A 12,601-nucleotide genomic window follows, 5' to 3' on the forward strand; every position below is an offset into this window, starting at 1 on the left:
CTAATAGACAGGGTTCTAATAGACAGGGTTCTAATAGACAGGGTTCTAATAGACAGGGTTCTCTAATAGACAGAGTTCTCTAATAGACAGGGTTCTCTAATAGACATGGTTCTCTAATAGACAGGGTTCCAACTCTATTTCAACTCCAATTCCAAGTTAGCATTGTTCAAATTGCATGCCAAAATCGCCTAAGTGTAGTAGCGGCTATATACACTCACCGAACACTTTATTAAGAACACCTGTACACCTTCATTCAGGTGGCGTAATGGTGTGGGGAATGTTTTCGTGGCACACTTTGGGCCCGTTAATACCAGTCGAATGCTTGAATGCCACGGCCTATTTCAGTATTGTTGCTGACCATGTGCATTCCTTCATGGCCACAATGTACCCATCTTCTAATGGCTACTTCCAGCATGATAATACACCATGTTGTGAGCTTAGAATGATAAGGTTCTATCTCCGTTTAGGGCAGTTCAGAGATATTGAGCGTCAAAGTTTTTACATTCCATTATGTTTTGTGAATGGAACCTTTGTATTTTATGAATTACTAACTCAAAAATGTCAACATTTTAAAAATAACACCACACAGGCATTAATAAACACCTAATGGATCAGATTATGTAAAAAACTCAATTTTGACCAAAAATGGAGATAGAACCTTAATAATTCTAACGTCACGATGTCACAAAGTAAAAGTTGTCTCAAACTGGATTCAAGAACATGACAATGAGTTCAGTGTCCTTCCCAGTCACCGGAATGGAATCCAACACCTTTTGGGAGGTGGTAGAACGGGAGATTCACTGCTTGAAAGTGCACCGGAAAAATCTGCAGGAATTGCAATGATGATGATGCAATCATGTCATCCTGGACCAGAATCTCAAAGGAATGTTTCCAACATATTCTGGAATCAATGCCACGAAGAATTGAGGCTATTTCGAGAGCAAAGGGAGGCCCTAAGCCAGTATTAGTATAGTGTTCCTAATAAAGTATCCTGTGAATGTACTCGATCACTGTTTCTCAAAGGGGGCGGTACCACTCCCCAGGGGGGCATTCTGAGCTTGCAGGGGTGGGGGGGGGGGCTTTCCCTACTGGCCAATGAGGAGTTAGATGATAATTTATCTTGACAATGAAAATAGGCTGAATCCCCCTTGAAGACAATGAATGTGGTCGCCCCTTCATTAGGCTTGAGATTATGCGCGAACAAAATCCAATGCGATGGTGGATTCTTTTCCCAGCATTGCATGGCAAAAAATATATATATACTTTTTCCCCCATCCGAAATTCGAGCGGCAAAACACTCTCTTTGTCTCAATCACTCAAACCCCCCCCCCCCCCCTTTGTCTGGATCCGGGGGTGTTGACAAATCAATCCAAAGCTGTGAACAGCAATAAGTCCCCGAGCGCCTGTGGTGTCCGCGCCTTTGCGCCCAACGTGTCGTTGTCATTAACAGATTGGCAGTGCCCTCTCCACCATGCCCGCCGTCTCCGCCTCAGAGCACCGATTCTCCATGGTAACCGAGGGGGGGGGGGGGGGGGGGGGGGGGGGTCAATACAGCCACGTGTCATCGCGAAAGAAAGCGAGCAACAAAGGGAATGGAAGATAACAACCACAACCTCGAAGCATCAGGGCATCAGATAACCAAAGTCATGTACCGTATTTTCCGCCCTATAAGGCGCACTTAAAAGTCCCAAAAAAAAAAAAAAAACGACAGTGCGCCTTATAACCCGGTGCGCCTTATATATGGATCAAAATGTAAAAATTACATGACCAATATTTTTTTTTTAATAATAATACAATGTTTCAGTACGACTGGTAAACTACAAAGCCGCACCGCTTGCAGCATTACGGTAATCAGTAAACGACGGCCGCCATCTTGGAATCTCCGCGAATGCTATGCTTGTGGTGGGTTAACATAATTCACCCCCGGAACTAATAGTTGGGAGTATTGTTCCGTACGGAGGGTTAAGTGGGTGGTACTGAGTTTTAGTTCCTGTTTTAAGTGTGTGATAACAACTGGTTCATGTCTGTCAATAAACGTCTAGCTGTGACATTTAATACGCCGCCTCCGACTCCCGTCTCTCGGCACTACATGCTATTGTTATTCTATCATGTGCTCTGAATGGATGCCGTACTCACCCAACTGTTCAATTCGGACACTCACACCGCTTGCAGCATTACGGTAATCAGTAAACACCGGTGTTGTGCTTACTCACAGTCCCACACCACAAGAGTAAAGAAGACTAAACAGAGTTTCCGAGGGAACAAAGTGAGATTCTTGGTGCTTTCAACTTGAAGTTTTAAAGTACCCACTCGATATAATAAACAACAGTTTAACGATCACTAAACACTTATCATTTGTGTATTGGATTCATTATTCTCGTTTGCCGGAGGCTACCGGTAAGGGAGGGTTGATTTGTAAACATACTTTCGTTTTAGCTCGTGTTCAAAAGCAAGAACTGTGTGTTCATCTAGTTATGTGTAGTTATGTGTTTTTAGCATGTCGATGTTCTCCCAGTATGTTGTCATGTTATTAAAATACAGTTTAGACCTTCGTAGCGATGTGTTTTGTTAGCTGTTAGCCGCTAGCAGCGTTTGTTGTGGTTTGGTCAGAACACGCCTGTCGTGTTCAATCTTTCTCTGATTTGAATGTATGACACATCATTTGAAAGCTTACAATCTGCAGTTTAAGCATGTGTAAAAACTGAAAAAGTACGTTGCACATTTCACCAGGAGCTGTCACATATTGGTTGTTGGTTATAATTGTATAGCCTATTGGTTGTTTTCTGGTGTTGTTTTGCTCTGTTTGTAGTCTACTTGATGTATTTTTATCAGCTGTTAAATCACCACAGCGGTTAATCCACTAATAGAGATAATAGCAGATTGAAAATGCTTGTAGCTAACTACTCTATATCTCGTGGTTGCAGCTATTGCGAATTGCTATTCACGCGAGTCAGCTGTGAATCACCGCAGGTCCTTGACGCTTGTTGCAAAAATGGATGACGAACGGCTGATACTTGAGGTGGAAAAATATATATTTTTGACAGTGGAGCAGGTAGAACGTTGATGGTGACAACGCTCAGGTGGAGCTTGGACAACGGGAAGTTGACACAACACCGATGGAGAGGTGACGCAACGCAGTAGGTGGAGCTTGGGCGTAACGCAACCCCAGTCAAACGTTTGACTGCAGTATCTATTCTATGCGCCTTATAAGCCGGTGCGCCTTATAAGCCGGTGCGCCTTGTATATGAAAACATTTCTAAAATAGGCCATTCATTGAAGGTGCGCCTTATACTCCGGTGCGCCTTATAGGGCGGAAAATACGGTAGTCTATATCCATTGATTGTTTTTTTTTACCGTGTTTATACGGGGGATGCGTACCAGGGGGGTTTCAGAGGTGCTTCAGTATCCTCGCGTCCCCCCCCCCTCGGCCACCTCATCTCGGTCCGAGTACCTCAACCCACTCAGGCACCTCGTCACCACACCACGCCGCACGCTTTCTTTAGAAAACGATTTGTGTTAAGACAAAGTCAATAGGGACTGTGCTATCAGGAAGGCTCTGTCAAGTTGAAAAAAGTAACAGCAGTTCTAAAACAACATCGCGCTTGGAGGAACATACTAGCAGTGACAGGACAATTACCCGGCCTCGTATATCAGCCATACGATGGGATCAAGGCGGTAAGGGGAGTGGGGTGACGCTCCTGAAACAAACAAACAAACAAACCGCCACATCTTTGCTCTCAGAGGCCGATGTCGTTTATGTCTCACAAAACCCACACAGCCTGCAGCCTGGACAGAGAGAGGTCTCTCTGCAAACTCGCTCAATCTCACCTCCCTCAGGATGAAGTTACTGGAACAAACCTCTTAGTCAACCAAGGGCTGTGTTCAAAATGGCATACTAGCATACTGCATACTGCATACTCAATAAGTATATACTACATACTGCCTACTAAATTCATAATAAGTATGCCAATACCAGCCGACCGTTCACACTTAAGTATGCATCTCATCAGTAGGTATAATTATACTCATAAGTATCCCAGAATGCATTTCGCACCGGCCGGCAGCAGCCCTCCATGGGCTTAAAACTGTTTTTTTGGCTATTGGTATTTTGGTGTTTCGGCTGTACAAGTGTTAACATGTCATTTTATGAAGTTTTAATATGTTTTCAGGTGAGAAAGTAACCATGTATATTCCCAAAATGTGGCCAGTTTATCAAAATAACCGTGGTGATAATGGTGATACTGGTGATGGTGACAGTGGTGCTGATGGTGGTAATGGTGGTGGTGGGGTGGTGATGGTGGTGGAGGTGGGGTGGTGGTGGTGGGGTGGTTTACTTGCTATAGCCCATTACTTCAGGTAGTGAAGTAGGTAGGTAGTGGTGAAGACTACTTCAGGTAGGTAGTGGGGTCAGCAGGTGGGGTCAGTATGGGACAGGCGAAGGAGGGGCTTACCTGTCACGTCCGTTCCTCTGTCCTCCTCTTCCACAGCTTCCTTCAGCTTCTTGGCCTCCTCTCTCATCTCGGGCACAAAGAACTCCAGCCAGCGAGACAGCGGGCCCATGTAGTGGATCAGCTCCCCTTTATAGATCTCAATATACGGGCTCGCAAGCAGATCCCTGTCCTGTGAGAGAGAAAGGCAAGGAGAGAGAGAAAGAGAGAGAAAGAGAGAGAAAGAGAGAGAAAAGAGAGAGAGAGAGCGACTGTCAAGACTGTTCCACACGTTTACAAGCGCCCCATTTGTCTTTATCTCCCCGCCACAGCTTTGTAAAACTCAATACCCCCGTGTTCAAAAAGCAATTATGTCAACAGTGTCGGGTCAGTTACTCTGAAGAGAGGCTACTACTGACTACTATAAAGCCAGGCCCTTGTCCAGTAAGCGTTGTCTGTCATAATGTCAAGAGTTTGGCCGTTTGGCCATTTCCCCCAGAGACAAACAGAGCTGGAGAGACATTAGGACTTCGGTCTTTTATAGTTAAATCGGTTTAACTATGAAATCACCTCTCTTCCCATGCACACTTTATCTCTCACACACACACATACGCGCGCACGCGCACACACACACACACACTCACACTCATACTCAAACATACACACACACACACACACTCACACTCATACTCACACACACACACACACTCACACTCATACTCAAACATACACACACACACACTCACACTCACACTCATACTCATACTCTCACTCACACTCACACTCACACTCACACACACGCGCGCACACGCACGCGCACACGCACACACACGCACACACACACACACACACACTCACACTCACACTCACACTCACACTCACACTCACGCACACGCACACGCGCGCACACGCACGCACGCACACACACACACACACACACACACACACTCACACACACACACCTCCATCACCTCCATCCTAATTTCATAAAACTTTAACCGAACTGCTCAGCATCTCTTATGTAAAAGAGCACTCGGGAAGCCCCGTGTGCCGTGTGTGTTATGCAGATACAGACGGGGATCAGAGAGCAATGTGAGAATTCTCCCAGTACGCTGACATCACACTTTGTGTGTCTGACACATGAATATGAATTTATGGGAATACACACCCCCACCCCCACCCCCACCCCCACCCCCCACAAGCCAGTGCATTACCATTCCATTTCCAGAGACCCTAACTGTATACGGTATGTCTATATCTCAACTCTCCTGGGGTGTGTGATGAAAGCGGAGAGTGTATAAATATTATACCACATTTACCCTAAAGAGAACATTAGGCTTGCATAATTGCGCTACGGTACGCTTTCATGCCGAAAAGACTCAGGCAAAGTGACTACTCTATTAATCCAAAAGCGGGAAGCGAGCGGGGCAGAGCGCTGTAATGTGTGTCGTCGTGGTGTACGGCCCGGTAGGCTCATCCAGTCAGCCCGGACAGACAGAGGGGGGCTGAGGACCGGAGTGACACAGGAGGATCCACCACCACCGCTGGCCTCCCCGATAACTACGTGTGTGCAGACAGAACCACCGTGAAAAAGAAAAGCCAAAATGTCAGCTCTCCGTGACTCCCAGCTGTGAGATTAGACGAAGCCACGCCAATGTTTTACAAATGGGGTTTCATTAAGTGACTCGACCTAGCGTGAGGCGTGAGAGAAACAACAGCAGCAGCAGGCCCCCCCTCACCTTGACAACCAGACCGCCGTTAGACTTTATTGAGCGTACCGCGGTGATCAAAGAGCCGCCGGTTTGCGGGTTTCACCTTGAGACAGTTTGGGTCACGTACGGACATGTGCAGCAGACTGTAAAGTAAAGAAGCCGCAGTGGAAGAAGGTAAGACACTGTGAGTGTAGGATGTGGTGTGTTGTGTTGTTTTGGTTGTGACGAGCAGAGAGGGAAGAGGAGAGGGTGTGGAGGGGGGGAGGGGGCAGGCCTGGGCCTGGGCTTGTGCTTCCTGTACTCCTTTTCTATTGGGCGGTTGTTTAAAAGGGGCTTGTGATATATTGGTTTTAATCTAATCATCTGCAAAATAGGTGTATGTAGTACGTCCCCCAGGTATGAATCACCTGCTTGCACATGAAGCCCCCCCCCCCCACCCCAAACCCCCAGGGTACCGCGTATGCAAATGACAACAACATTCTTCTTGAACCTGCTCAGATAATGAGCAGCAGGAAAAAAGCGACTAGAAAAGACGATATGCTGCACACACACACACACACACACACACACACACACACACACACACACACACACACACACACAGCTGTCTCCACGGGAAAGGGTGTCAGGGAAAGGGAGAGGGAAAGAGGAATGGAGGAAGTGATTGAAAGTGAGAGAGCTAGTGAGAGGAGAAAAAAAAAAGTGTCAAAAGCAGCCAAACTGCAAATAAATTACTGACAGCTCCATTCGTCAAAGCCACTAAAAACCGGTGCCCATTCCCAAGCGTTGGATGTGTGCTGCCTTTGCACAAATCAGGAAACTTTTACAGCGTGGGGATGCTGAGGACACGGAAGGGAACGCGGGGTGCCATTTCTCCTCTCAACACAAGAGACACTCCTGTAGTGCATAAATGATGCTTACTATGGAGCCATTGTGACAGGCTGAGGTAAGTATCTGACATGCACTGACATGTCTCTCTATAGCCCTCACTTGATTTCTGATTTTTACCGTTTTTAAACTCCCACGACTGTTCTACTACTCATCCTCCTGCTTCCTGTCGTTGTCTTTCAATTAATCGCATCCCTATTCTTGTAAAGTGCATTGTGTTAGCATCCGTGGGTGAAATGTGGTCTATAAATAAAGTTGGACTTGATTTGATGGATTGGGCTGAAAACAACAGCAGTATCGATGAAATACATCAAAGTGACCTATTACACAGACGTCATCGTCTGCTGGCACAGTCATGTCAGTTCTAGCCTGTGTTGCCAGGTTGGAGTGTCCTGGAATCTGCTTATGAATAGACATCCCCCTCTGTAGATGAATGAATGAATGAATGAATAGTTTAATGACCACACGACGGGTGGAATTTGTTGTCGGTACAGCTCAAAAGCAGTGTCAAAAAACATACACACATTGTACATGACTATTACATGGACAAAACACACATAACCACAAGACAAGACAGAACATATTTACAATTTACAATTTATACAGTGCAGGCAGTGAGTCAGGTGTTGAGAGTCCTTATGGCAGAGGGGAAAAAACTGATGACGTCCTTTCAAGTGCGGTAGAGTTAAACAACGGGACCTGTGACACGTTGTACAACATAACATAAAATACACTGATGTATGGTGTCGCTGAACCTAGGCCATCATGCAAAACCCTTGGATCAGGATCCTTAGAAAATAAAATAATTCACGAATGAATGAATGATCTTTATTGTCATTGTAACAGGTACAACGACATTTAAAAGAACACAAAAGTACAAAGGGTTCACGGAATAGACGGAATAGAAAGGCGGAATAGAAATAGCATGACCTATAGTGGTTTATCAAGCACAGACCAACAGATAGTTGAGGTGATTTGTAGAAATTCTTGTGACCATTTTGTTAAATGTCATTCCAAATCCCCTCTAAAGCTACAAGAAAAGCCTGGAATTGCACTGGCTGTGTCTCTGTGCTTGCTTTAGCTTTGACTGATAAAGATGATATGATATGAAAGATTACAAAGATGTTACCTTGAGAATGTAATTAACTCCATAGACATCCATAGCTTCAAGCTACAACACACACACAATATATACACTTATGATAATGAATCATGTTTGCTGCTGCCCATACAGGACTTTTAGTAGTAAATGAGAGAGAGAGAGGCGAGCAAATCAACAATTCCTCTCCCGGCATGAGATTATGTTGAGAGTGCCTGACATGTTTGCTGCCCATACAGGACTTAGTACATGAGAAAGAGAGGGAAAGAAAGAGAACGAGAGAAAATCCATCAATCCCTCTCTTACCATGAGATATGTTGAGAGCGACATGTTTGATGACAATACAGGTCTTTCAATAGTACATGAGAGAAAGAGTGGGGGAGAGAGAGAGAAATAGAGAGAGAGAGGGGGGGGGGCAGGTTCTTTAGAACGTATGTTTTCAGATGTAATGAGTGTGCAGTGTGCAGTTACAGTATCAGTAGCAAGCTGCAGTGTGACAAATCCATTAAGAAAGAGAAAGAGAGAAAATCCATCAATCCCTCTCTTACCATGAGATATGTCGAGAGTGACATGTTTGATGACAATACAGGTCTTTCAATAGTACATGGGAGAACGAGTGGGAGAGAAAGAGAGAGGGAGAGAGAGAATGAGAGAGAGAGAATGAGAGAGAGGGAGAGAAACCCATCATTTTACCCCCTCTCTTACCACGAGATATGTTGAGAGATATGTTGAGAGTGACATGTTCGCCGCCCAGCCACACTACATCTCAGCAGTAAATGTGTTTTATGCCCCACATACTGTATAACACTGAATTATTAAGCATATAATAATTAAGTAAAAGCATATGAATAATGGATGGCAAACATCCCACATTAAGAGTTTTTCGCAGCACACCAGCAGCCCTGGCTGTTCGATTTCCTCCTGCAATCCACCACATCATTACGGCTTCGGAGTGTCTGACAGCTCCACAGAAAAGACGTTACCACCCACATGCATTATTAACCAATGACAAATAGATCAGCGTCTCCGTTGTCTCCGGGTAGGATCCGTTCCCGCTTTGACGTGCCGTCGTCTTCCGTATCTCACTCTCCCCTCCGCCCGCCCGCCCGCCACCGGTTAAATAAATAAATAATAAAAGCAGAAAAACAGATTAACTCGCCTGTCATAATCAAAAGCACGAAAGTCTTTTTTAAATTATTATTGCGGCGAGAGGATGTTCGATTTCCCCTCTGTTGTTTTCTTTTTCTTTTTTCTTCTTCGTCTTCCTCCCCCGAGCGATTCCAACCCCGCTGCGCCCTGAGCATTCCGACCCCCTGCGCCCTGAGCATTCCGACCCCCTGCGCCCTGAGCATTCCGACCCCCTGCGCCCTGTCTCTCTTAATTTGGAGGCGATCCCATTTCCGCCCCCCCGGGAGTCAACTTGCTTCCACTTAACATGTTAACATGCGTCTGTGTCTGGCAGCTTCAATCAGACTGACCGACCGACTGACTGATGCTGCTGGGATTGAAATGTGCTCTCATGTGCAGGGTGGAGGAGGCAGAGGAGGCAGCGTCCTCACAGCAGCATGATATTAGACCTAGGCTACACGGTGCCGGATTTGGCTGAAACGGCGATGATCTGATATCGTTTGCACCTAGCTATACCCTTAGTCATATGGGTCATTCTCACACATCACATCACTGCCCTGCCTCCCCCCCCCACACACACACACAGATACACACACACATACACTGACTTATATAGATTACTTATTGACTGACTTATACAGACTGACTTATATAGACTGACTAATATAGACGGACTTATATAGCACCTGATTTACAATGGCCTCTCATTCACCCATTCACACACACATTCACACACCAATGGCAGCAAGCTACCATGCAAGGCGCCGGCCCACTCACTGGGAGCAATTTTGGGTTTGGTGTCGGGCCCAAGGACACCTCGACACATGGACAGGAGGAGCCGGGGATCGAACCGCCGACTTTGTGATCATTAGAAGCTGGCTCTACCTCCTGAGCCACAGCCGCCGGGGGGCAGGATATCACTATCACACATACAGGTGAACAGACACCCGATGTGACACAAACATGTACCGCACATATGTTTGATGGGTGTGGTGTTACGTGTTTATAACCTTAGGACTCCAGTTCCCAGTATGCACCGGGAGAGTTGAGCACGCGCAGTAGTCGCAGATACGTGAATGTTGTACCTGTCGTACACATGTTCCATTCATTCCATCGCATTACAATGACTCCATCCTCTGATTTCTACCTCCACCAGTCTCCACTGAAACATATTCATGCCCATGGCCCTCCACTCCCATATTAGGGCACTTGCCTAACTGGCAAGTTGGCATTTGGGAATTAAAAGAAGACTTAAACCTACGCCTAGTTTGTTATAGAACAGAGCAACAAACATAACAATGGGGACATACAATTCCTCCAGAGCCACATTCATACATATTCACACACTGGAGGCCTACCCTTAATCGTGTTCTCATGTGCTCCCAAAATGTCTCCGGTTGCAAAGTCTCCAGCTGTGCTATAACTTTACTACAATGTTATGTAACCTCTTCCTTCATAATTCAAGAAGCTTTTTTTTCTTCTTTTTCTTCAAATTTTTTTGTGAGTTAAACAGATGAGTGTCTCTCCTGTGCTGCTGAATAACTGGTCTCATCACTTTCACCTCGTTTTCCCCTCTCAGGAGGAAGTAGGATAATCAGTGCAGCTGAGCCACTGCCACCGTGAGCGCTGTCTGTTCTGTGTGAGAAAGCCGACCTATTTGAAGATCAAACCCAGCTCCAGTGTCAACACTCACACATCGTAACGGGAGGAAGCTCTCCTTATTGAGCTGTGACGTCGTCTCATGAGCAACGTGTGAGAAAAAGCTTCCTTTCTTATCTCTCCCGACAGTCCTCTCCTAGCCTAAGTCATCGCCGTCTAAATGAATACGATGATTCAATCAGGCTGATATAAATGACCCCCCCCCCCAAAAAAAAACTAAAAACAGAAAGCCATTCACCAAAACTGACAGCTAGCCTAATCACCAGAGCGGTGATGCAGCGTATTTCGCATACTAGCATGCTAGCAAAATGCTAATTCCTATATAGACAGGAGTGTGGACACGCTAGGCTACCAGACAACACTAGCACTAGCCTTAAACGTGGTCTGAAGCCCAGGGTCAGGGCCCATAGGCCAAACCATGCAGACCAGAGACATTCATCTAAGTCTGAATCCTGGCTTGTGTGACCCATGCAGAAGGGTGTGAACCATGGAGAAGGCTTGTGTGACCCCATGGAGAAGGCTTGTGTGAACCATGGAGAAGGCTTGTGTGAACCATTGAGAAGGCTTGTGTGAACCATGGAGAAGGCTTGTGTGACCCATGCAGGAGGGTGTGACCCATGGAGAAGCCTTGTGTGACCCCATGGAGAAGCCTTGAGTGACCCCATGGAGAAGCCTTGAGTGACCCATGGAGAAGCCTTGAGTGACCCCATGGAGAAGCCTTGAGTGACCCATGGAGAAGCCTTGAGTGACCCATGGAGAAGCCTTGAGTGACCCATGGAGAAGCCTTGAGTGACCCATGGAGAAGCCTTGTGTGACCCATGGAGAAGCCTTGAGTGACCCATGGAGAAGCCTTGAGTGACCCATGGAGAAGCCTTGAGTGACCCATGGAGAAGCCTTGAGTGACCCATGGAGAAGCCTTGTGTGACCCATGGAGAAGCCTTGAGTGACCCATGGAGAAGGCTTGTGTGACCCATGGAGAAGGATGTGAACCATGGAGAAGGATGTGAACCATGGAGAAGGCTTGTGTGACCCATGGAGGAGGATGTGACCCATGGAGGAGGAGGTGACCCATGGAGAAGGCTTGTGTGACCCATGGAGGAGGATGTGACCCATGGAGGAGGAGGTGACCCATGGAGGAGGATGTGAGCCATGGAGAAGGGTGTGACCCATGGAGGAGGGGGTGACCGCAGTGTGAACCATGGAGAATGATGTGACCGCAGGTGGCAATTCAGGCCGCAAAACATGCAGCAAGGCCCTCCTGACTGTGGCCTGAAATCACCCCGCTGTGTGAAACGAGTATCAGCAATACCGACATGCAAATCCACCGCCGGGAGAGGAACACTTTGCTCCAAACTGTAATTACTGACTTTATATCCCTTTATCCCCCGTATCTCACTTCTGTGTGCAGTCATCGTGTAATGGATCATTTGCTGGGAGCCTTCCAGACAGATAGCAACAAGAGAGGGCGGGAGGAGGATGAGGAGAGTTATCAAAGGGAGCAGAGCAGTTTGTTTCCAACTTCTTATCTCTCTAATTATCTGCATCAAAACACAGCACTTTGAAAAAAAAACATGACACGCACCCACCTCCATCAAGCTTCCATATCGCACCTCAAAAGTTTGAAAAATGTTTTCTCTTTCTCTGGTGAGGTCTCCAATAAGTACGTCAGCACTTGTAAAAATACGTTT

The 12,601-nt window shown here is 46.4% G+C and overlaps 1 protein-coding gene across 1 annotated transcript in view; it reads right to left on the bottom strand.

The window, feature by feature from the left end:
• LOC308172952 (testis-expressed protein 264-like) overlaps positions 1-12,601 on the bottom strand; it is a gene marked incomplete at its 5' end in the record, with an annotated part of 36,857 nt that overhangs the window by 11,344 nt on the left and 12,912 nt on the right. Inside the window, one exon of the mRNA XM_080547918.1 lies at positions 4,452-4,620. Within this exon, the coding sequence (XP_080404044.1) occupies positions 4,452-4,620 (169 nt within the window). The remainder of the gene's footprint in view (positions 1-4,451; positions 4,621-12,601) is intronic.

Source organism: Nansenia antarctica (assembly GCF_963989245.1).
Source record: "Nansenia antarctica genome assembly, chromosome: 18".
Lineage (NCBI taxonomy): Eukaryota > Metazoa > Chordata > Actinopteri > Argentiniformes > Microstomatidae > Nansenia > Nansenia antarctica.